The sequence below is a fragment of the Ipomoea nil genome, unplaced genomic scaffold (genome assembly GCF_001879475.1).
Source record: "Ipomoea nil cultivar Tokyo-kokei standard unplaced genomic scaffold, Asagao_1.1 scaffold2704, whole genome shotgun sequence".
Taxonomy (NCBI): domain Eukaryota; kingdom Viridiplantae; phylum Streptophyta; class Magnoliopsida; order Solanales; family Convolvulaceae; genus Ipomoea; species Ipomoea nil.
Window position 1 is genome coordinate 1,476,769 of NW_017619132.1, and position 23,679 is coordinate 1,500,447.

At 37.7% G+C, this 23,679-nt stretch overlaps 5 protein-coding genes across 7 annotated transcripts; all 5 read right to left on the minus strand.

Moving 5' to 3' along the window:
• Positions 1–517: 517 nt before the first annotated feature.
• On the minus strand, positions 518–4,816 carry LOC109155885 (pentatricopeptide repeat-containing protein At3g53360, mitochondrial). 3 transcript variants are annotated; one of them, XR_002049949.1, is made up of 3 exons: positions 4,443–4,816; positions 1,068–3,540; positions 518–988 (listed from the first exon to the last, which is right to left on the minus strand). XR_002049949.1 is itself a non-coding variant. In XM_019303567.1 (2 exons), exon 2 carries the CDS (start codon positions 3,483–3,485, stop codon positions 1,179–1,181), a length of 2,307 nt encoding a protein of 768 aa, XP_019159112.1. In that variant the 5' UTR covers positions 3,486–3,540; positions 4,443–4,816; the 3' UTR covers positions 518–1,178. The 3 variants fall into 3 exon arrangements, 1 of the variants encoding a protein (XP_019159112.1); XR_002049950.1 differs by lacking the exon at positions 4,443–4,816 and adding an exon at positions 4,184–4,436; XM_019303567.1 differs by having other exon boundaries at positions 518–3,540.
• A 585-nt stretch (positions 4,817–5,401) lies between these two features.
• On the minus strand, positions 5,402–9,539 carry LOC109155888 (protein IQ-DOMAIN 1-like). The gene is made up of 6 exons (XM_019303571.1): positions 9,257–9,539; positions 8,498–8,590; positions 8,054–8,374; positions 7,502–7,723; positions 7,118–7,237; positions 5,402–6,373 (listed from the first exon to the last, which is right to left on the minus strand). The coding sequence occupies exons 2-6, from the start codon at positions 8,561–8,563 to the stop codon at positions 5,684–5,686; spliced, it is 1,419 nt and encodes a 472-aa protein (XP_019159116.1). The 5' UTR covers positions 8,564–8,590; positions 9,257–9,539; the 3' UTR covers positions 5,402–5,683.
• Positions 9,540–10,564: 1,025 nt separating this feature from the next.
• On the minus strand, positions 10,565–11,693 carry LOC109155607 (protein OSB3, chloroplastic/mitochondrial-like). Its single transcript, XM_019303222.1, has one exon. It carries the CDS (start codon positions 11,656–11,658, stop codon positions 10,675–10,677), a length of 984 nt encoding a protein of 327 aa, XP_019158767.1. The 5' UTR covers positions 11,659–11,693; the 3' UTR covers positions 10,565–10,674.
• A 637-nt stretch (positions 11,694–12,330) lies between these two features.
• LOC109156157 (importin subunit alpha-9) lies at positions 12,331–17,497 on the minus strand. Its single transcript, XM_019304010.1, has 11 exons — positions 17,160–17,497; positions 16,476–16,695; positions 15,915–16,068; positions 15,454–15,556; positions 15,138–15,322; positions 14,743–14,822; positions 13,868–14,018; positions 13,690–13,771; positions 13,526–13,584; positions 13,154–13,459; positions 12,331–12,690 (listed from the first exon to the last, which is right to left on the minus strand). Exons 1-11 carry the CDS (start codon positions 17,209–17,211, stop codon positions 12,526–12,528), a joined length of 1,557 nt encoding a protein of 518 aa, XP_019159555.1. The 5' UTR covers positions 17,212–17,497; the 3' UTR covers positions 12,331–12,525.
• Positions 17,498–18,947: 1,450 nt separating this feature from the next.
• Positions 18,948–21,736, minus strand: LOC109155602 (purple acid phosphatase 17-like). The gene is made up of 7 exons (XM_019303218.1): positions 21,262–21,736; positions 21,016–21,172; positions 20,813–20,920; positions 20,472–20,596; positions 20,252–20,380; positions 20,088–20,155; positions 18,948–19,386 (listed from the first exon to the last, which is right to left on the minus strand). The coding sequence occupies exons 1-7, from the start codon at positions 21,457–21,459 to the stop codon at positions 19,173–19,175; spliced, it is 999 nt and encodes a 332-aa protein (XP_019158763.1). The 5' UTR covers positions 21,460–21,736; the 3' UTR covers positions 18,948–19,172.
• Between the last annotated feature and the right edge of the window lie 1,943 nt (positions 21,737–23,679).

Sequence of the window (23,679 nt, forward strand, 5' to 3'; positions counted from 1 at the left end):
GACGGCAGGCGACGACCGGACTTCAGCCCTAGGCTCGCAACACTGTTCCGATGAGGCCTGCGGGCTTGGTTTGGGTGAAAAACAACAAGGCAGGAGCCAGAATAGTGAACAGTAGCGATAACCTCCAATGGGCAGTGATGGCGCCAAAAAAAGGGATAGAATGCTCTGATACCATGTGAAAGAATGAAAAGTTTCATCTATTTCTCATACTAGTGATGTACATATTACAATAATTTATACAGAGAAAGCTATAACCTAATGAGCCTACTCCTAACAAGCCTAGGGTTTCAACAGGTTAGGAATTCAATTGTAAATTTTTAGGTTCAATGGCCTAATTACATTACCATGTGCAGTGTAATAGCCTATTTGACCCTTATTCTTTCTTTCTTTTTTTGGACAAATCACATATTTCTATCGTTGTCTTTTGTCAATTTAGTATCACAAGACGAGTTTCACATAAAGAGCATATTTGAGAAACAATCGCAGGTTTTCACGTAAATCAAAGTAAAGAACAATGGGCATGAAAATCTGGCACCATATAGAGGACAAAACTGTTACATTTCAGAGAAGACAAGTTCAGGCAAACAACTTATTACATATAAGTCATTAGGCAACCATGAATTGCATTCAAACCATTTGAATGAGAAAAATTAGTTGATCTCCCCATTTGTGTTTCCAGCAATGGAGATGCTCACCTTTGGCGGCACGCCTTGGCCTGGCTGGTGAAGGTGGGTACGAGAGCCGCTTCTTCACAGAGCCAGCTAATCCCTTTTCGAGAGTCCCATTCTCCACGCCAAATGGACTTTGCAAGCGCACTTTTGTCTTTCCTGATTTGGTGGGCGTCGTTTAGCTTGGTATCTGTGACACGAGAAAGCATCTGCATACATTTCAGAGCAATTGTAGTTTGTGATTTCATAATTCTATAGTCGGTCCATTGACTAGTGGTTAGTCTCGCAATCCCTCTTAAAGCCTTCAATGGCCTCCTAACCTGCAAATAATGCATGAAAATAGACACCATTTTAACTTCTACCTTACCAAGATTCCAAGAAAGTTGAGTTTGTACTTACTCTCCGCGTAAAAGTCAGGTACGTCTTGTGTCTAGAATCTGGCTCGAACTAGCCTGAATCCCGACTGCATAACTTGAAGCTTTCTCGAAAGTTTCATAAAAAATTTGAACCTTAAACATGAACTGGAACATAACCATCGTCCGACATTTGCAACCACAGGTCATCTAGCATTGCGTATATTTTGTCTCGTTCTGGATGCTGACAATCTTCGGCCAAGAAAACATGAATCCTATCTTTGGCCTCGATCCAACTTTGACCTGGAGCTTTTTTGATACCTTTTTGTCTCATTAAACCTTTCAGCGTGGCGAAATCTTTCCAATTTCCAGTAGAAGCATATATGTTGCAGAGTAACACGTGGGCTGCAGAGTTCGAGGGATCAATCTTCAAAACATTCTCCGCAGCCCGTCTTCCAACGTCGAGATTATTATGCGTTTTACAGGCTGCCAACAGTGTTTTCCACATCACGATGTCGGGATCGAATGTCATTTGATTGATAAAAGCTTCGGCCTCGTCTATGCAGCCAGCTCGAGCAAACATGTCAACAACACAAGAACAATGCTCTCTTGTAGGTACAATCCCGTGCTCCATTTCCATTTGCTGGAATAACTGCCACCCCTCTTTTACCAGCCCGACATGACTACAAGCTGTTAAAACCCCAACGAACGTTACCTGGCTCGGTTTGACTCCTAAATTCCTCATTTCCCCGAAAAGCTTTAGAGCTTCTTCCCCATATCCGAACTGAGCGTACCCCACAATCAAACTACTCCACGAGAATACATCGGGATTCTCCATGCCACCAAAGAGCTTCCTAGCATTTTCCATCGAGCCGCACTTAACATACATGTCAATTAATCCATTACTGATTGTGATGTCGAGACTAAGCCCGGTTCTCAGAGCATAGGAGTGAGCTTGATCTCCCATTTCTAGAGAGGCTACCTTCCCACAAGCCCCAACTATATTGACTAAAGTAATACGATCAGGCTTATAATGATATTGAAGCATCATCTTAAATAGCGAGAAAACTTCTCCTGACTCATTGTGTTGTATAGACACCGTAAGAATAGCATTCCATGAAACTAGATCAGCATTGTGTTGAATTTCACCGAACATCCTATATGCACTAAAAAGGTCTGAACAATTTGAATACATCGAAAGCAAGGTATTACATACCGGAATGTACAAATCAAATCCCGTCTTGATAATAAAGCAGTGTACCTGTTTTCCCTGAAACAGGGCTAAGGGACTAACAAAAGCACAGAGAAGAGAACGCATCGTGAGATCATCTGGAGTGAAGTCCAGATGCCTCATCTCCGAAAATAAAGCCAATGCTTCACTAGCATCGCCACTACTAGAAAACCCGGTAATAATTGCATTCCAGGACACTATATCGGGGTTGTCTATCTGGTAGAACGCAGTTTTTGCAGATTCTAACAAGCCACACCTCGCATACATATCAGCAAGAGAGCAACCCGCATAAGCATCTTGCCCGAGCCCATATTTTATACAAATACCGTGTACTTGTCTTCCATATTCAGGCTGCACGAGACTGCTGCAGGCGCTAAATACACTGCCAAAAATAAATTCATTCGCCTGGTAAATTCCATGGCCAAACATCTCTCTAAAATGATACAGGGCTTCCAACTCATAGCCGAGTTGTGAAAAACCAGCTATGATTGAACTCCATGAGATCAAGTCCTTTAATTTGATACGAGAAAACACATTCACTGCCTCATTTATCATGCTGAACTTTGTATACATCGCAACCAGAGCGTTTTGAGCAATAAGATGAGAACTACGTTCTGACTTAATAACCTGGCAATGCAACTGCTGTCCTAACTCGAGCTCACCCAAATTAGAGCAAGATTTTAGTAAGCTCCCGAAAGTGAACGGGTCTGGCATTACTCCTGACTGGCGCATCTGAAAATACAATCTTATTGCTTCTATTTCCTGATCATTTTGCGAGTACCCAGCAATAACTGAAGTCCAAGATACCACATTCCGCTCCACCATTTGATCAAAAACCCTTCTAGCATCCCTCATTGATCCACACTTTCCAAACATATTAAGAACATGATTCTGAAAGATCATATCAGGTTCATAACCAGACATCAAGACATGGTTGTAAAGTTTTCGTGCAGAGTCCAAGGACCGTAAGGATGAGCAGGCGGATACCAAATTAGTATAGGTGCTGGGATATACATGATAAATCGTAGTCGTTTTTAATAGCTCGAATGCCTCGAGAGCTCCTTTAAATAGCTTCCGTTTGCACAATGAGCTTATGTAATCATTACTCCATTGCTCGTTTATGAAGTTTGGTGCAGTGTACTGACTAATATTAATAGATGTGGATATCAGTCTTTTGAGTGATTCTTTCAGACAATTCGTCGAGCATGGTGAATGTGGGTGGAGACCAAGCATTTGCAACTACCTCAAAGACCGGAACTTTTGAGTAGTACCCGCAAGAATGATATGCCTGCTGACAACAAAGAATCTGATAAAAAATAAATATTGAAAAAAGGAAATAAGTATCGTGATGAAGAATGGATACTAATACGAGAATATCACCATTGTTGGAATTGGTTGAGGATAAATACATTTAAAAAAATTGTACCCTATGCTTTAATTGAGGTGGACTACTTAAATATGATAATAGATTTGGTAAAACCATAAAAGGTCCCGGGTTCAAATCCCTCACTTGTTTATCAACCTATTTTCACTTGTTAGGCCCATCCAAAAGTGCTCATCTCATACAGTCATACATGAATGGGAATGTTTTAGACAAATATAAAACAACAAAGAAATGTGAATCTCACAAACAGCAAAAATTTTGTGCAACAAACTTGTCAGTACAATACCAAGTTAATAGCTCTTTCTAACTAATATCAGCCACTATTAGAACTTAGAAGAGATAGTTTTGAAAAACTAATCAACCATACACAAATCATTGAATTGAAGCAACACGAAAATTACGCGTAAAAAATATGCAATACTAGAATTACAAGTAAAGTGGTTAGAAAACAGTGTTCTTGGCCCATTATATAACAAGGTGAAGTGATAAGAGTTAACAATACAACACATATTGTGGCACATGATAATGAATGGAAGGCAACCCATACCACACTCCAAGAATAAGGGCTCCTTCTCTTCTTGTAATTTAAGGTTGGAAACCTCCTTCATAAAATTTAAGCATTCTCGTAGCTGGTGGTCTGCCTTGAAAGCTTGCCATTGTAGAATGGCATACCTAACAGCTTAAGCAGCAGCAGCAATGGCAACTGCTGCTATCAATGGGGTTATAACCAAAAGAAACAAAAACGGTCAACTTTGTTGTAGAGGAATTGATTAGAGGTCATAAACGATGAAAGATCCAAACTTTACCGCCAGAAGTGACAAAGATCGAAGAAGAAAATTCAACAATTGAGCAGACGAAGAATTGGGGGGTTCTGTATTTCTTTCTGTTTATTTAAGAGTCCAGAGGCAATTTTGTGGGTTCAACATTTGGGTATTAGGGATTGCTAAAATTTTGATGGACTAGATCAGCAAGAAGAGGCTGGACCGCTGGACCGAACCGGATCAGTTTTTTTTTTTTTTTTTTTTTTTTTTCTTTTTGCAGCACGGCATCCAATATCTCTATCTAATCTTGTAATATGATCCGACCTTTGTATTAAAAGTTAATTTAATAAGTCAAAGACTAAGAGTGTGAACTAAGTAAACATCGTCTTGTGATTGTCGAGTTTGACCAATTTGACTAAGGTTGTCCCTGATAGAAGACCATTTGACAAGTAAACAAGTATGTAATAGGGTTGCCGCTCGTCAAAGACCATTTGACAAGTAATCAGATATGTGAAGATGGATCATCTCGGTTGAACTAGTTACACATGATATTTTTAGAGTTGTTTAGCTCTTCTGTGTAATTTATTGACTATTGCAAAGAAATTGAGTTTTACTCCTACATCCTCAAATAATAACAGTTAGATTTCCTCGTCACACACATATGTTATTCCCACCGAGCATGAGCAACTCAACTGAACATAGAAGCTAGACCTTTGCTTACTGCGCACAAAGAGTCTCCCTTATTTTGAGAGGTTGCTTAGACTTGATTCTGGTCATTGTTCTCAAACTTCACTACTGTAATCAATTGAGCTTTACACATATGTGTCCGTATGTGTGAGTGAGAGAGAAGACTGAATCACCAATAAATTACATAGAAGCTAGACATTTGCTTACTGCACACATAAAATATCACATTTGTCCTTTAAATGAGTTGTCCCTAAGGGAGAATAACTATAAATATATTTATATATTTTAAAAATAATTAACTAAAAATGGCACAACAGTGTCAAACTCTTTGGGTACATTGACAATATAACAATGATATACAATCAATCTGAATCAATAAAAGATGGTTTCTTGAACTGTTACAATCCCAACAATGGAAGAAAGAAAAATATGAAGACTGTAGTCCAATGAACTCTGTTGACTCTTTGTCTGGAACCAGACACCAAACAACAATGAATCTATAAGGTACAATTCTATAGAGAAGTGGAAGTTATACAAATATATGAATTCAAATCAACCAACATAACATACTTATAGAGCACCATTTTAGTGAGAACACTTTAGTTGGTCTCCCCATTTGTGTTAACAGTGGAGATGTTCACCTTTGGCGGGCCGGAGTGTCGCCTTGGCCTGGCTGGTGAAGGCGGGTACGAGAGCCGCTTCTTCACGGAGCCCGCTGATCCCTTTTCGGGAGTCACATTCTCCACGCCTAATGGGCTTTGCAAGCGCGTTTTTGCCTTTGCTGACTTGGTGGGCGTCATGTAGCTTGGTATGGACTGGAAGCTCGCCAAACTCTCGTCATCTCTTACCGATGACCCTGCAATGCTATGCCTCCTATTGCGCTCCGATTGGATGCTGAGCATGCTTTTAGTGTCGTCATCTTGGCTCGTTGCGCTCACTCTTGGGCTTGGTAGTTTCGTTTTTCTGGCAGCCATTGAAGAGGCAGGCGGCTTGGATGCAGGAGTGGCGGGTGAATGGTGGGTTGATGCGGGCTTTTGGCTCGATGGTGAAAAAGGTTGTTCATTGTTTAGCTGATGACGCGCAAATGACCTTGTAATTTCTCCCCCGATAATGCTAACACCACCACTTTTCACAGATGACTGGTCGTTTTTAAGTTCTTTCTCCGACATGCTCTGGGGCTCCAAAGACCTCCCGCCCATCCATCGTTCCAACCAGCTCCAACCCCACTGAGGATTGGTCGGATCCATGAACAATAGGTTGGAAGATCTTGATGACTTCTTCCAGGTTTGCTGTTAGATAAGAAAATTCCATGTGTAAAATTAGCAATTTTTTACGATACTTATGAATCATTCTGATTCAAGACATATCATGGAAAACATATATAGGGGCTATGTTTGGCAAACTTAGCTGAAAAGGTAGCTAAAAGCTGAAAACTGAAAAACTGTTAAACTAGCTAATTATGCAAAAGTGTTTGGTAAAATTAGCGCTGATAAATGTAAACAGACTAAAAAGGCAAAAAGATTTTAATTGGGAGGGATAAAGGATGTCATTTATTTAAAATAATAAGGATAAAGATGGAAAAAAAATAAAAAAAATTACGAAGCTACTAGCTTATTTTTGAAACGTGCTCTTATTTTAAGCTACTAGCTTATTTTGGGAACATTACCAAACAGAATAGCTTATTAGTAGCTTAAAATAAGCTATAAGCTTACAATCCAGGTCAAGAGCATACTTTCTCCTAACACGTGCATTACTAATGAAATTGTTTTGCTATGCAATAACAAGAGGTTTTAGTAAAGTTTCATAGAATGTGAAAATGACAGCGGTTTTCTAGGTGTAAAAATCTCAAAGTAATTAGCATGCAAAAGAATCTTGCATATTGAAGTAAAAATTCTCGCTGTTTAGCATTTTAAGACACTATAATATTATACTTTACAGATATAAATCTCGCCAAATTGCTACTTGATGAGAATATCAATAAGCAAATGTTCTTTGTTTAATGAGGGTGTAAAAGCAACCGAGGCAACAGTTACCTGATGAGAATACGAATAAGCTAATGCTCTTTCCCGTCTCATGGCAGCTTCATACTTGCTTAGCAAGCTTGCTTCAATTTGCTCCTTTGATTGTATACTATCATCCCATCCATCCCCTCTCTGCCAAACATTTTAAACAACGGGCTTAGAAAATAGCTGATAGTCCTACAATACGCTCAGTATTCATCGTAATATGTGACTTTCCCTCACCCGTAACTTGAGTGGAAAATAAAGCACAAAGAGACAAAATTAAACTATCTTACTCATAAAGAACGAGTCATGAACCGTAAAATTTCAGCAAATTTGTTTTCATAATATGGATACAATGGGTCACAGTTGTAAACCTTTTCTCTGAAGAAAGTTTGACGAGAGAAGAAAACTCACCCTCAAGCTCTCAAGTTCTTTTGCGTGTTTTTGCAAAAGTTGTCTCTGTAGAGCTCGATTTTCCTCCAGCATCCTATTCCTTCTAGAGTGTATCTGTGACTGTACACGAGAAAGCGCCTGCATACATTTCAGAGCATTTGCAGTTTGTCGTTTCACAGTAGGCCCATTAACAAGTGATTTTAGTCTCACAAGCCCTCTTAAAGCCTTCAATGCCCTCCTAGCCTGCGAATAATGAATGAAAACAGAAACCATTTTAACTTCTCCTTACCAAGACCTTCTCCCAGAAAAGAAAATGAGTCTTAAATTATGCGGGCCGATTACTTTTTGATGATAGAATATATTATGCGGGCCGATTACTTTTTGATGATAGACCATATTCTCTTTTTTACCGGGTGGCACAGAGATTCAAACCCATGACCTTTAGCATGGGGTTGGCTCTGATACCAAATTGAAGCACGTGCTCCATCTCAACTAAAAGTCTAGCTGATAGTTGGATTGCACATTTATGTTTATATATTATATGCTCAACAATTAGGTTATACAGCTACATACCAGGTATCCTCGGAAAGCAGTCTGAATCTTGATTGTGGCATCTTCTTCCCTTGATTTGCCGGCAAAGTGAGCTGGCGTAGGCCGAACAACTTCTGAAGCGATCTGAGCAGTTGGAGGAGCAGAAGCTTCAGCTGCTGATGCAGTAGCAATTGCAACCGAGTAAGATTGTACTGTCTGCTCTTTCTCGTCTTCTGCCAATTTCAACTCTTCCACCGGAGGAAGTGGGTTCGGAGGTGATGCTTTGGATGTTTCTTGATTAGAAGATTCTGGAACCAGAGGCTGTTCTTTCTCAACCCATTTCTTGTTTGATTTACTCGCTTTCTGAAAACAAGAATGCACGAGTCATAAGTCCTTTATTAACTTAAGAACATCAAGGACTAAGCAAGCACAATTGTAGAGACGAAATTCAAATGCAAGGAGCTCAAACAATTCAGAACACAATACCTTTCCTTTCTTTTCTGGGCTGAAAGCCTTCTTTATCGAAGAAAACCAGCTGCCTTTCCTCCCCATTTGTTATTTCATTCCCCAATCTGTATTCTGGAGCAAAACACAATGTCACAGGTCATCACTTCACCTTTGATAGCCCGCAACCACTACCCGAGGGTGTGCACAAAGTAAACCCCACCTTGTAACCCTAGCCGGCAAAGGACCATAAGGAGGTAAACCAGTCTAGGTTGTCCATAACTGATCGGCTCAAAACAAGAAAGCCAATAGGCCATTCCCGTTGGGAGTCGAACTTGTAACCTTGTGGTTACAAAGTCCATCAATCTTTGATTGGTTTTCTGGAGAGGCTACAGTTTTTTTTTAATAAAAATTAAAGACCTTTGTACACTATGAACAATTGTAACTGGTTCTCAAATAGTGTGAGATCTCATTGAACAAATCCAGAGGGTAAACATGGCTGCAATTAAGGAAGCTATCATCCTGAACCCAGACACTAAAACAGTGAGAACTTCAAGAAAAGACTACAAGTTTCCATTATGGAATTTCCTACTAGCCTTCTCTTCTACCATTCCCTCAGTGACCAAAGAGCAGCTAAACTCATTACTCAATTCACAAGAGTCAACTTGCAGACCCACAGAAATCTAGCCATGGAAGATAACCCAACAATTCTCCAAAAGAAGAATGGATTTGTAACACATTTCACACTAAAAAAGAGCAGAAATTTACATATTTCTAAAGAAAGAAGGAGCTGAAGAATACCAGTTAGTGAGAACTTCCAGATCTCAGGAAGTCTTGCAGTTCTTCTCCTCTTCTTCACAGTTTCCTTTCAATCTGTACACAGAACCAAAAATAATGACAATAATAATGGAAAAAGAAGTCGGACCCTCCTCTCTTCTTCCGGTGACAGTAAGGTGAGGAAGGAGATCAGATCTCACCAAAGAAGAATTCAACGATGAGAGGGAACCTAAAGATTACAAGCTGGTATACTGGGCCCCACGCAATTATCTTAGCTCAACTATTATTTATGGCATTAACCATGTTCAAACGATGATTAGATGCTCCAGTTTAATTCTCTCTCTCTCCCCCTTATAGGGTGTAAATGAGCCACAAGCCACTCGATCAAAGCTCGACTCGAGCTTAATTAACTTCGAACTCGAATCGGTTTGTTTCATAATCGAACTGAGCTCGAGTTCAAATATTTTAAGTTCGTGATTTGTTGAGTCGCTCACGAGTCATATATAATCATAGCTTAGCAATTCGCGAACTGTTAGGTCAACTTCGAGCTCGAACTCGAGTCTACTTATTGTTTATCGAGTTCGAGTTCGACTCGTTTACACTCAGCTATTTAGGATCTCAAATTGCATGATTGCACCAAATCAAGATCGTCAATGGGCCGCTTTTGCTGAGACTGGCCAACTTAACAAAGAGTTGCTCCACGTTTATGTTTTATATGTTATATACTCAATATTGCTATCAAATTTTCATTCTCCAATTATTATAAATTGACCAAATCTCAACTACAATATAACTCATAATTTGGAACAATTTTTACCTTAATGGTCCATGTGATCACAATCATCACACTCATGAGAACTTATAGGAGATTCATAATAATGCAGCAATAAATAAAATAATGAATATGTGGAAAGAATCCTAATTATCATTAGATATCAGTAATTACAAGTAATTAAGAGGTGGAAAGAATCCTAATTAATCATTAGATGTAATAATACTTTGGTTGCTCATCTGATCCAACCAAAAAGAGAACATTTCATGATAGATAAATGAATTGTCTTTTTCTCCTCCATCTCCTGTTGTTGCTGCTAAAGAAAATATGTTTTCATGATTTGTTTGGATTTGTTAAATCTATAGGTTCAAAGTCTGCCGACAACATTAGATGCTTTTTTAATATTAAATGTGTACAATATTAAACTATTAGTTTGGGTTTGGTGAGTAATTAAGTTGACTATTAGCCATTCTGTTCATAAATCATTGTCTATTAACAAATATAGATAGACTTAAAGGGAAGAAAATGACAGTTTTAATACTTTAATTGTGACCTCAATATAAATTTAATCTCTCAATTATTTATAATATTCTTTACAAAATGTAAAAATGTAAGATCTATTTAGAAATGACAGAATACAAAACACAAAATCCAATCTGAACTCTAAACTTCAAGAATCACTGAACTCCAGTCCTTCAAGTCCTTCAAGAATCCATTCTGGGGCATTGGAAAGCCAGAGTGAAACACACCTCTCATCATTCTTGAAATCTGGGTGTCTAGTTTTCACAGATCCCTTAGCTTTTCTTCCACGATAATCTTTCCACTGTTTTGGGTTCTTGATTAGGTCCTTCCAATTCCTCACTTGCTCAACATTCATAGTTTTTCTGGTGAACCCTTTCTTGTTACCCTTTTTCTGCTTCACAGAGATATCATCATCATCATCATCGTCCTCATTTTCCAACCCAGAAATCCTCTTCAAACCCACCACAAAGTTCATGATTTGGACCAGAAGATGAACAGTCTTTTGATTATGATTCCCATTACTCAACTGCCCAGAAACATAAATGCAGTCATTTTTCTTCACATGAAACTCCGCGATGGCAGCCAAATCTCCTTGAAACACAACAGGAATCGACACAGATGGGCTGGAAACAGTGGAAAGTATGACAGTCTTAGCCACACGCCTGCCATCAGGCAAAGACTTTAACTGGACTGGGCAGTCAACAAAACCGATCAGATCCACGGAATTCGAAACATTTGAGTGGAAGGGAATTTCACAGAAAGGGAGGGGCTTTGATTCGTTCTCGGGTTTTGGCACTTTTGGGGGATTAAACGAGACTGGTGAGGTTAGTGGTGAGGGCTCTTGAGCTTTTTGCACTCTGGGTTCTCTCGATTTGGAGGAAAAGAGAGAAGATTGTTGGAGGGCTGTGAGGGTTTGCAGTAAGACGATGCATTTTCTTGATTGCGTTGGCGATGGAGATGAGTTGAACAGTTGGGTTGATATTGCTTTTGTAAGGAAATTCATCGGTTTTTCATTAGAAGGATCTAGTGACGAAAAGAGCGAAAGGGCATAATGAAATCTCCATTTTAGCTCGGTTCTTGTAGCGATTGGCGTGGAAGGAAGAGCCAAGAGTGCCTGCAGTTTGGCTTTCATGTGGCGGATTTTAGGGTTGTAGGGTTTCAAACCAATTGGATTTTCGGAGGAATTATCTATTTAATTATGTCTTTTGTTGGTCACTACGCGGTTAATCCTTTACTTACGAAGTCCGAATAACACTATAATGAACTGGATAACACTGTAACAGACCATAATGAACTGGATAACACTGTAACAGACCAATTATGTCTTTTGTTGGTCACTACGCGGTTAATCCTTTACTTACGAGGTCTGAATAACACTATAATGAATTGGATAACACTGTAATAGACCAATTAGGACGCTGTTAATCCAGGTTACGAGGTCTAAATAACACTATAATGAACTGAATAACATTGTAACAGACCAATTAGGGCGCTGTTAATCCTTTACCATAACACTGTAACAGACCAATTAAGGTTACAAGGCGAACTTCACCAAAAGAATTACAAGGTGAATTTCATCCCAATTACACGTCCAAATAACACTATAACAGACTAATTAGGGTTACAATGCGAACTTCACCAAAAGTGTGTAGCACCATAACGACTACACATTTTCTCGTAAATCAAAGTATTTAAAACGAATTCATATAGAAGCCACCGAAGATGCTCCTGGTGGTGATGTTCGACCTTTGCATTTGATGTAATAGACTAATAGGAGTGTGTTAGGTTAATTTTTGAAGCAATATGAAAATGTCACAATCTTGGTATAAAATGTCAAGAATGACTTGAACCAATGGCATTTAAAACTCTCCACCTATTTGATATTTGTACAAAAGGCAGTACAGCAGAATGGTTTCAAGGGGGCTAGAGTTTTGGCACACAAGAGGAGAGACATCAAAATTCCAGTAAACATTTGCAGAATACATCATCACTGCTCTTTCTACTCTTCAAGTCCATACTCATCCCCATAGTACTTGTCCAGCAACTCATTAGCCATGCCCCTCAGTTCTTCGTTTTCGTGGAATTGGTATCGCTCCAAGGCTTCGATGCCATCCTCCTTCTCCACCAGCTTTGGGCCCTCGCGGTTTGGCATTCCCCTTAGAACCTGCGGTCGGGCAACAAAAAGGTCAGGCGATCTTTGCAGAACACAATTCAATTTTTTTTTGGGTCAGACCACGAGGTTCCTGAGCAGACCCTAACTGTAGGAGGCACCTTTAAGCCTGTACCATACTCAAACTAATTCCTGTTCGAACCGGGCCGGCCCAATTAAGGGGCAAAGTGCTAGCCAGATTGGTTTTTCTATACGAGAGGGGGTTCGAACTCCCAACCTCTCTTAAAGGACAAGAGTGTACAACCACTCACACCAACCAAGCTGGTATTGGAATACAATTCAATTGGCATGATCCTTTCAAGATTTTGTAGTAATGGATTAACGTTGTTCACACTTCACTACTATCTCCATATTTTGCATCCTTCAACTCTATTTTACCACATAGGTTGTTCTCGAGGCGCTTGCCAAGCCTAAGTGGGTATGTGAAGGATGATGGAAAGCGAAAGTAACTACTTACCAGCTCAAGAAATTGCATCCCGAGTCTTGCAGCCTCAGCGTCGACTGACCTTACTAAATCAACGAATCCGGAAAGGCATCCTCTTCCCACGAGGGAAACCAAGTGTTCCAGTATCAACTTTGGCATTCCAGAACCGTCATCCGGGGCAACACAGAGGTTGCCCAGAACATATGCTACCTCCTTTTTTATGTCAAAAGGTGCTGTCGAAAGAAGGTGCAATAACACTGCCAACGCATCGCTTGAATGTATTAATTTCTTATGTTCTGCAGACCCGGCTGCTAGATTAGATAGTACCCAAGCTGCTTCCTGCGAAAATCATGGAAGTTTAAATACGTGTTGTAACAATGTAACTGACTCTGAAAAGTAGTTTACCTTCTTCAAGATACGATGTTCGCTTTTCAAACACTTCACCTGTGCTTGGATAAACGCATCTGCAGTTGCCACAACACGGTGGTTTTACGATCAAAATCGTTTCGGAATACTAACCTCTTTTCTTTACAAACACGGAAGATATAGGAGGAGAGAAGAAAACTAGCCTGTTATCTCGTTTCCAGCGACAAGAACAGCATTAGTTATACGAGTTTCACCAGCCACAAGATTACCTAAACTCCGTAGGACCTGCAATTAGATAGAGTATCGAAAAATTCAGGCAAAGTGGATGTTAATCAATTTCTATAACAAAAGTTGATAAAATTTACATGTACAACATGTTACCGGGATAAGCAGCTGCAGGCTATTTGTCTCGTTCAACCTTTCTATCAGAATTTGAAGGAGATCGCTCTTTGCAAGTATGCTGGTAGCAAAATTTGACAGGGCGGAGAGATACACAACGACCCATGCTACTTCAGTGGCCAACTCAACATCTCTGATTCACCGCCAAAAATAAACATTCAAATATCAAGAAAGCATCATTTAATGACTCAGTGTCGTCATTCAAAGATATAGTTTGCTTCCTCTAATCATAAAAGTGAATAACGTTTGTATGAGGAGGAATCTACAAGAGACAAATAAGCAGTTAAATAAAGAGCTTGGTTGGCGTGAGTGGCCGTGCACTCTCATCCCTTAAGAGAGGTCGGGAGTTCAAACCCCCTCTCGTATGAAAAAACCAATCTGACCAACACTTTGCCCCTTAATTGGGCCGGCCCAATGCGGGGGATTAGTCTGAGTATAGTACAGGCTTAAAGGTGCCTCCTACAGTTAGGGCCTGCTCAGTCATGGCTTGACCAAAAAAAAAAAAGCATTTAAATGGCACAATGGAACATTGTTATAATAAGTTTTTTTCTCGGCAATGCCTAACATCAATGATCTCAAAGCTTCTGGTTATCATATAGTAGACCCTACGGAAAGTTGTTCTTTGGATGACATATACGTATGAAAGGATCCACATCATGCATTCTACGAAAAATTGCTCATATGGTTAGATATCGCGAGCAAGCTTCTTCTAGCCAACCTTATTTAGACATCTGCTCAACTAAAAGTTAGCGGTAAACAGGTGATTGATGCAGTTCATAAATCAAGGTGTGAAAAATTAGGAACATTACAGAGCTTGTGTATTGCAATGTAAGCATAACAAATTAACATCAACTTACGCTTTCTTCAAATGCCGAAGAATTGCATCAAGTACACCATCAATTCTTATCAACTCTGTTGCTGCTTTAGGGTCTGGTCCCTGCATAGAATCAGTAATGTTCTTTTATCCAAAAATGAAATTTTCATAGTAATTAAGGAAAATTTAACCAGCTTGGTTGGCATGAGTGGCCGTGCACTCTTGTTCCTTAAGAGAGGTCAGGAGTTCGAATCCCCTCTCGTATGGAAAAACCAATCTGGCCAGCACTTTGCCTCTTAAATGGGCCGGCCCGGTGTGAACGGGGATTAGTCTGAGTATGGTATGGGCTTAAAGGTGCCTCCTACAGTTAAGGCCTGCTCAGGACACCTCGTGGTCTTACCAAAAAAAAAAAGGAAAATTTCATAGTAATTAAGGAACCTTAATCAGGTTTGACAATGCCCAAGCTGCAGTTGTCACGGTTGATCCCTTGTTTGGAAACATCATTCTTGCCAGAGGTGGCAACGCTCCTTGTGATAGGAGAACACTTCTCAATTCCTCCCCTTCACCGGCAACATTTCCTAATGCCCATGCACATTGCTCCGCAACAGGCGAGGAACTCTTTTCTACATAATAGAAAAGAGACCAGAAGCGACTAGGATTATAAAGAATTTCAAGCGATTATTATATCAACAAAGAATTAACGAAAATATAAACAAGCACACTTCCAAATCAATATGGAGAAGCCGACACCAACCTCCTAGATGAGCAATAAGCAAAGGTAATGCGGGCAACAAAGCTTTTGTTTCATCAGGCCTTCCTGCTGCTATATTTGTAAGACACCAAGCCGCTTCAAGCAACTATAGCCCCAAAAATAAAAATAAATAAATAAAACACAAGCATCGGTTTGCAGTGATTACTACAATTTCATGACAAAAACCCCGGCAAAACTACAAGCATCAAGTAATGTCAGCTAACCCCAGCCTTTACCCTTTTGATCAAGAACCCAAAGTTTGCAGCCATAAATTGTATTATTGTTCAATAGTACTTTAAACGGTCAATTGAAACTAATCTAAGTGAAGTTTGATATTCAGTCAATCAAGAATAGGGGAGAATAGCATTACAAGATTGCGTATATAAGAACCCAAAGGAAATAAGAACTACGCAGCTACTTAGTAAACACCGTCAGTTCATCACAATGACCATAATGCCTCTAACCTGTTCATCTGGAGACCCAAATGAAAGACATTTCACAAGGAGAGGCAGAGCTCCAGCCTCGAGGGCAGCTTCAACAGGAGGGAATTCTGACCTAGAAAGCAGACGTCTTAGCTCACGGAGAGCATTCACTCTTTTCTGTACAGCACCTTTCCCCCTAACAGTCAACGAGAGAGTCTGATTAATAATAATGGAAGCAATGTTACATATCATCGACCACCAAAGGAAATAAGGAAGGTGCTGGTTATACAAACACCTAAAAGACCTCATTTTTTTTAGAAATCACATATGTTTAGTTTATCAGACTGGGTGTTTGGGCTTAAATAGTTACTGAACATGTGAAATAAAACTGTCCCAATGCTTACCTTTAAGAGCCACAGAAATGAATAACTCAATCCAAGCTATATCATCGAAAACAGAACTAATAGTAATTAATCATGCATGTTTAAACATTTTGAGAAATATTCACATATGAGACATATCAACATTATCTAAAGGCAAATAGTCTCTTAATTACGCCATATTAAAAAAAAAAAAAAAAAAAAAAAGTGGTAGTTAGCGTACTGATGGGCAACAGCAAGTTTTAATTCTTCCACAGCTGATGAAGTCTGAACCTCCAAAATAGATTGCTCTTCGTCAATCATCATATCAGCTTCAGGAGCAACATCAGAATCACCAGTAATCCCCACCCTGCAAAGGCGCTTTGTTCTCATCAGCGTTTCTCTTCTTTCTTTCCCCACTGTAACTGCATTCTCCCGTCTTCTTTGTGCTGCAGTATTCCCAACTGCAATACCACATAGACATTCATTATATTGTGTCTAACCACCTATATACACAGAAGGTGAAACTGTAACCTAAGGGGCAAGTTGCAACTAAAGCAAACCCACCAACCTTCCAAGTGAATCACCATATACACCTTTCTAGGAAATAAAAAAATCCAGGCTCCATATAGAAAGCAAGCATCTTGTTATCATTCAAACAGTAAAGAAATAGCATTTATGTTTGATAACAACAATATTGTAACATTCTATCAATTTTAATCTGTTCCTTGAAGATTCTATAGATACCAAATAAATACAGTGCTTATATAAATCAACATAGAGCTTCACAAATTTCAGTGTGCAAAATTTTCAGCTGTGACCTAAGAATGCACAATAAGATATTCACATTTCCTAGCTATATCCTTTCAATTTCAAGAAAAGCTATAAACTTTACTGCTAAAAAATGGGCTTTAGGGTGAAACCATGCCTGATGACTTTATGGGGTCTCTTTTATGAGAAGCCGCGCCTTCATCCGCCATTACTGCTGAAGTAAGCTCCAAGACTAAGTTCTCCACTTGGATTTCCGGTGAATAGCAGATAATAAAATTAAAGCATTGAGCTTTTAGCTGCTGGGATTTATGGGATTTTGGTTTTTTGTGCTGTTCAACACCACTCAGTGTGATATGATTGTTCCCCTTTCTCGGCGCTCGCCCGAGAACCGAAAATGGGGGCTGGTTTCGGTTTCGGCGCTCAATTTAGCGACCTCTGGTTTTCGTGCCTCCGCGTTTGGGTGCGAGGACAATTGTACTCCGGTTTGGGGATATCTTATTCCTAATCGCGGTTATAGAAATTTTAAAATACCCTATCATTGGGGGTGCCGAGATAGGTATAAGAGTCGATTATATTCTTAAATTATTTAAAAATAACAATTAAACTCTCAAATTTTAAAGTAATTATAATTAAATTTTTAATGCTGAAATAATATTAATCTCAAGTGAATAAATTTCGTCTAAGACTTTAAGTTGAAAATTTATAAGGAAAAAGGTAGTTATATATATAATTCTTAGTGTATAGTAAGTTCTAATTAAGAGGTTTGAACTCTCTCCATGAGTAAATTAGTAAATGGTAAGTGATAAGAGTATTTAGAGTTTGAAGTTTCTTTTTATTGTGAAGCAAGTTAATTTTTTTAGTGTTTATCTAACTCGTGTATAAATTCTCGTTGATAATTGACATGTAGCACTTACCTACAAGTTAGTAAAGATGATTGCGTCATGACTTGATACTGAAGTGATTTGAATGAGTGTGATTGTTGATATGACACTTTCACGTGCAGTTTGTCTGTTCAAGTATGGTCCATTTCTAAACATTTCATGTATTGGAGCGCATTATTGATGTTTAAAATCATAGATAATTGCCATACATGCTTTGTATATCCCATTAGTATAAACTTGATATTTCATTTTAGTTTATTAGTCAATGTATTACATTATTATTCTCAAAATAATTGAATCAATTATTTAATTGTCAAATACTATTATGTAGTGTGATAACACCATTATTACCATTCCAAATAGATAGTCACATAATTGAGTACTGGGAGTTGAGGTCATTTATTTAGAAAGGAGATTTGAAAACTTTGGTTAAAAACAATACAGTTTTGTAACAAATATCATATTAATATATTCAGTATTCTAAAATGGTGGTTAGATGAGTGTGGCATGAATCACGTTACAAGTGGTCTTTCTAATAAAATTTATTATTCTTGTGTGATTTACGGACTATTGTACATAAGCAAAATTTATTTAATACACATTTTCATATAATAATTTCATATTTTTCTCATCACCTAATATATATATATATATATATATATATATATATATATATATATATATATATATATATATATGCAGCATAGGATGGGGACCTAACTAGTAAAACAAAAACTTGGTTGTGCTACCAAAAACAAAAAATGGTCCATAGCACATTAGAATTGAGACAAACTACAGGGATTCTATGTTTCACCACTCTCTTGAGGGCACATTCTTCAATAAATTTGTAACTAAACTCAACAACTAGCATTATATTCAACAATACATAAAAAAATCCAAATAATCTAAAGCATAAACAAACTATTGTAAAAAATAATAATAATAACGTTAAAATTCATATATTTATTGGAATCAATGGACAATTTCAACAAATTTTTTTCTTTGACTAATTAATGAAAATCCAGTGATGAATTTATCTGTAACTTAAAATTTTTTTAATATTATACTAATAATAATTCAATACATATATTACAGTATAAACATGGGAGCAAATCCATACGAAGTATAGATGCATCCCCAATCACTAGGTATATACATTTCCAATCTAAAAAAATCTACTAAAGAGAACAGATAAAACAAACAATATTGGGAAAAGAATAAAAAGGTTAACAAAACCCTATCTAGTTTTTTTTTTTTTTTTTTTTTTTTTTTTTTTGAAAAACAAAATCCTATATAGCTGGGTGCAGGAGTTGTTTGGACATTGTCCATCTATGAAGAACCTGGCCATCAACATCATAGAACACAATCCCAATATCATTCTCAACCAACTGCACAGACATGAATCCTTGCCCATCATAGAAGAATGACACCCCTTTCCTGTTCATTGTAACATCTCCCCTCCACGCCTTCGACCCCGCCCCGCTCGTCATAAATTGAATCGGGCTGCAATCATAATGCACACAAGTCAAACCAATACTAAAAACACAACACATTTTTTTGTGCGCATTTACAACCCAACAGGGTCTTTTTGGGTGACAAAAGAAATCCATAGTTACAACCCAACAAGGTATAGGAGATTTGTGACCCTAGTTAACAAAGACCACAAAGAAACAAACAGTTTAGGTTTTTCATAACGGATCGGGCTCAAACCAAGAAATCAGTCCGACTAACTTGTTTTTGGGTGACAAAAACAAAAGAAACCCGCAGTTACAACCCCACAGGGCGCAGGAGATTTGTGACCCTAGTTAACAAAGACCACAAAAAGACAAACAGTTTAGATTTTTCATAACTGATCAGGCTCAAACCAAGAAGTCAGTCCGACTAACTTGTTTTTGGGTGACAAAAAACAAAAGAAACCCGCAGTTACAACCCCACAGGGCGCAGGAGATTTGTGACCCTAGTTAACAAAGACCACAAAAAGACAAACAGTTTAGATTTTTCATAACTGATCAGGCTCAAACCAAGAAGTCAGTCCGACTAACTTGTTTTTGGGTGACAAAAAACAAAAGAAACCCGCAGTTACAACCCCACAACCCCACAGGAGATAAACAGTTTAGGTTTTCCATAGTTGTGATCAGGTTCAAATCAAAAAGTCATCGAATAACTTGGTTAGATTGACCGAAAAATGTCATTTTTTCACTCACCTTTCGTCGTCAGCGATGTGTTCAAGGCAATGGTCGTGGCCGTTCATGTACAGATCCACGTTGTAGGTCTGCAATTTCCAAGATCAAACAAAGAATGTCGTCAGCTCGACCGGAACCGTGAACGACGATGAAACTACGGTGTTTTCCGACCATCATTAACTTACCCGGAGAATGGGAAGAAGGCGTTCGACGAGGTCTTTGCTGTCGCCGTGGTGCCCGGCGCTCCTAATCGCATGATGCCCGACGACTATCCTCCATTTCGCGGTGGATTTCATCAATGCATATTCAAGATCCTGAAAGAACCAATATGAAAAACATTGTTTTTCGCGAAAACCAAAAAAAAAAAACGACAGAAAACCAAATATTCATCGTCATCGTACTCACTTTTAGCACATTTTTGGTGTATATCTGCCGAGGGGCAACGCCACGCCAATCGTATTCATGCTCGGGCGAAGTGAAGTAATCCTCCACAAATGGTGTCGTGTCCACAAAGAACAAATCAACAATTTCTGAAAATAAAAACATGTAACTAATCTAGATTCTGTTCTCGTCACGAATTTAATACTCTATCAGACTAATTCAAATACAATTCAGATCACAAATTTGGTAACTTATAAGTTTAATTCAAATTCAGTATCTTATTAGATCAATCTAGATTCAGTTTAGGCCACCAAATTTAATACTCTATAAATTAATTTAAATTTGGTTAAGAATATAAAATTCACCTGTGTTGACAACAAAAGACCTTAAACAAAGCCATCTGCTATCAAGTTTTCTGAGGTGAGAGCTAAGTTGTGCCTCAACATCTCCTCTGTAATCATGGTTGCCCAAAACTGCAAATTTGTCACCACTTTCATTAACAAATATGCAAAAAAAAAAAAAAAAAAAAAAAAAAAAAAAAAACTGGGAAGCTGTGGTTGGAACATACCGGAATACCATTGTTTCTGCAAGCTTTCTGCTGTATAAACGTCGGTGAAAGATTCCGTGAAAGCCGGGTCGTGTTCCCCTGTCAACCCACTATCATAAAAGTTGTCACCCGTTGATACAACGAAATCAATGGCCAATCTCTCTCCAATTTTCCCCATCTGCATTCATGTCCACAAAACTGGTATCAATCAATCTGGGAACCAATTCAAAGCATCAAACATCATAGTTAATGTGCATGATGATTTACCTGAAAGGCAACCTGGGATTGGTTATAATCGCCCTTTCTTCCCCAATCTCCGACGACCAAGAAACTAAGGCTGCCATCGCCCTTGGTGGGGTGATGAAACACCGGAAGCTCAGCAATGGCGGACGCAAAACAAAGCCCAAAAACAACGCCCACCCACAGGCACAGAACCATGGAAATCCCCGAATACCGGCCCGCCATGGCTCTGTGAAAACAAGGAATCTTAAGGGAAAAAAAGAAAAGAAAAGAAAAAGAAAAGATTCAACAAATGTGAATGAATCTTCACAAACTACCCTCTCTGATCGATGAAAAACAGAATATGAAAGCGGATGAATTTGAGCAAGAACTCTTCAATCTGTGTATATATTATAGGTCGGGAAAAAGCTGAATCTTTTTGGTTGGTTAAGGTCGGACGGTAATGAATTCAACGGGCAAGAATGTAGGATGTCTGGTTTGGATTAGTGGGGATTAATGATCAATAGCGAATATGCGGGTGGATATGCATGCGGATAAGCGGAGAATATTCTGAGGTATTTCTTCTTCCTGTAATGTCAGTGCCTTTATTTTTATTTTTTTTTTTTAAATTTCTCTGAGCAGTAGGATACAACTAATATTCTTACTTCTATAATATTAATAAAAACAAAATTCACCATTTTAACTTCCAATCTAAAACAGTCCTATACTATTAAAGTTTACGTAATATTGTAAAATAATGTAATTTAATTCATAATAGAATATATTGTTTACTACTTCCCTATTCATACTAAAATTCTACATTAAAATTCTTATTCTTATTCGTAATATACAGTACAACAATATAAAAATTCATATTCCTATCCAACAATATTATTTCGCGCTACTCCAATCGTATAACTTTAATATTAAGTTAGTATTTATTCTACTTTATACCTAATACTAGTTGTTTTACGCGCTTTGCGCGAATAGAATAATGCCCAATGATTATTTTTTTTTAAACTTGTTCAATTAGAGCCGATGGGATGTAACATTGTCAATTCATTGAAAAATGGTCTTACCGTTTTAGATTGCAGGTGTAATTGTATTTATGATCAACAACTTTGTATTTAGGTCGAGCAGGTCTGACATTGATGTAAAAACAATTTTGTCAGATAAAAAAAATAATAGTATAATATTTGTAAGTAATGTACAATTGTACTATTATAAAAATACATACAAAAAATATTAATACCATAACGACCTAAATCATACCAATAATGCAAAAGTGTAATTGAAATATTAAGTTTTGTTCTAATCTAAATAATCAAAATAAGATTAATTAAACAAAAAATAAAAATAAAACTTAACCTAATTTTTTTTTTAATGCATAACAATCAAATGATTTTTAAAGTTCTTGATTTATAATCTATGATGCACTTTGAATGTTATGTATTTAGTCGGGCTAATTATTTGACCAAAGTTTTGTTAAATTATATATATATATATATATATATATATATATATATATATATATATATATATATATATATATATATATATATATATATATATATTAAAATATTCATAGTATATGTTTAACAATTATGCCAACTCTAATTGGAATGAGGTTTGAACCTAAACTTTCTTATATAAATTAATGAGTAAGTTAAAAAATAATAAATAGTTAACGGAATAATTCGTTACTAAAGTTTATACTAACGGAAATTAAGTTATTTAAGGGAAGAAATAATATAATAAAGGGTAAATAAGAAAAATTATTAAAAAAAATACTAAAATCAAAATAATATGAACCATTCATTTTAAGAAACAATAGGACCGATATTTTTTTGTTCCAGTTAAGGGCCAAACATTATTGGCTCTTATTAGAATTGTAGATTGTAGATATTTGTATATTTATAATATAACCTTAAGAATATATAATTACCCAATCCTAATTAACCCTCTGCCTCCAAAATCTCATTCTAAATTCTTTGGGGTGTCCTCCTCCATGATTTTTTTCTATTTAAAAGCTAAAGTGTCATTCCGCACCATTAACTATATTGGATTGTTCACGCCCGCACCTTGAACTTTCATAAGGTATATTTAGATCCACGTATCATTAATTTTTTTTTCGTCTAGCATTTTTTTGCAGGTTTTTCGGTTACCATGATGATATGGCACCGATAATATGCTGATGTGGAACTTCTTTCATGTTTTAGTGGGCCCTATATTCCTAAACTAATCCATGTAGCTTATCCTTGCACCACTCTTCTCTGTTATTTCTCGCAGTAGTTTCCAATACCGCAAAACAGCAACGTTGATGCCGGCTCCTGTCATCGAGGAAGTCGAGGCTGAGAAGAAGCTGCAGGATGATGCGCCAGTGGTAAAAGATGTTAAGGAGGAAGAAAAACACGACGATAACGACCTCGATGACTAAAATACTCTCATTATTTTATCTACTAATAT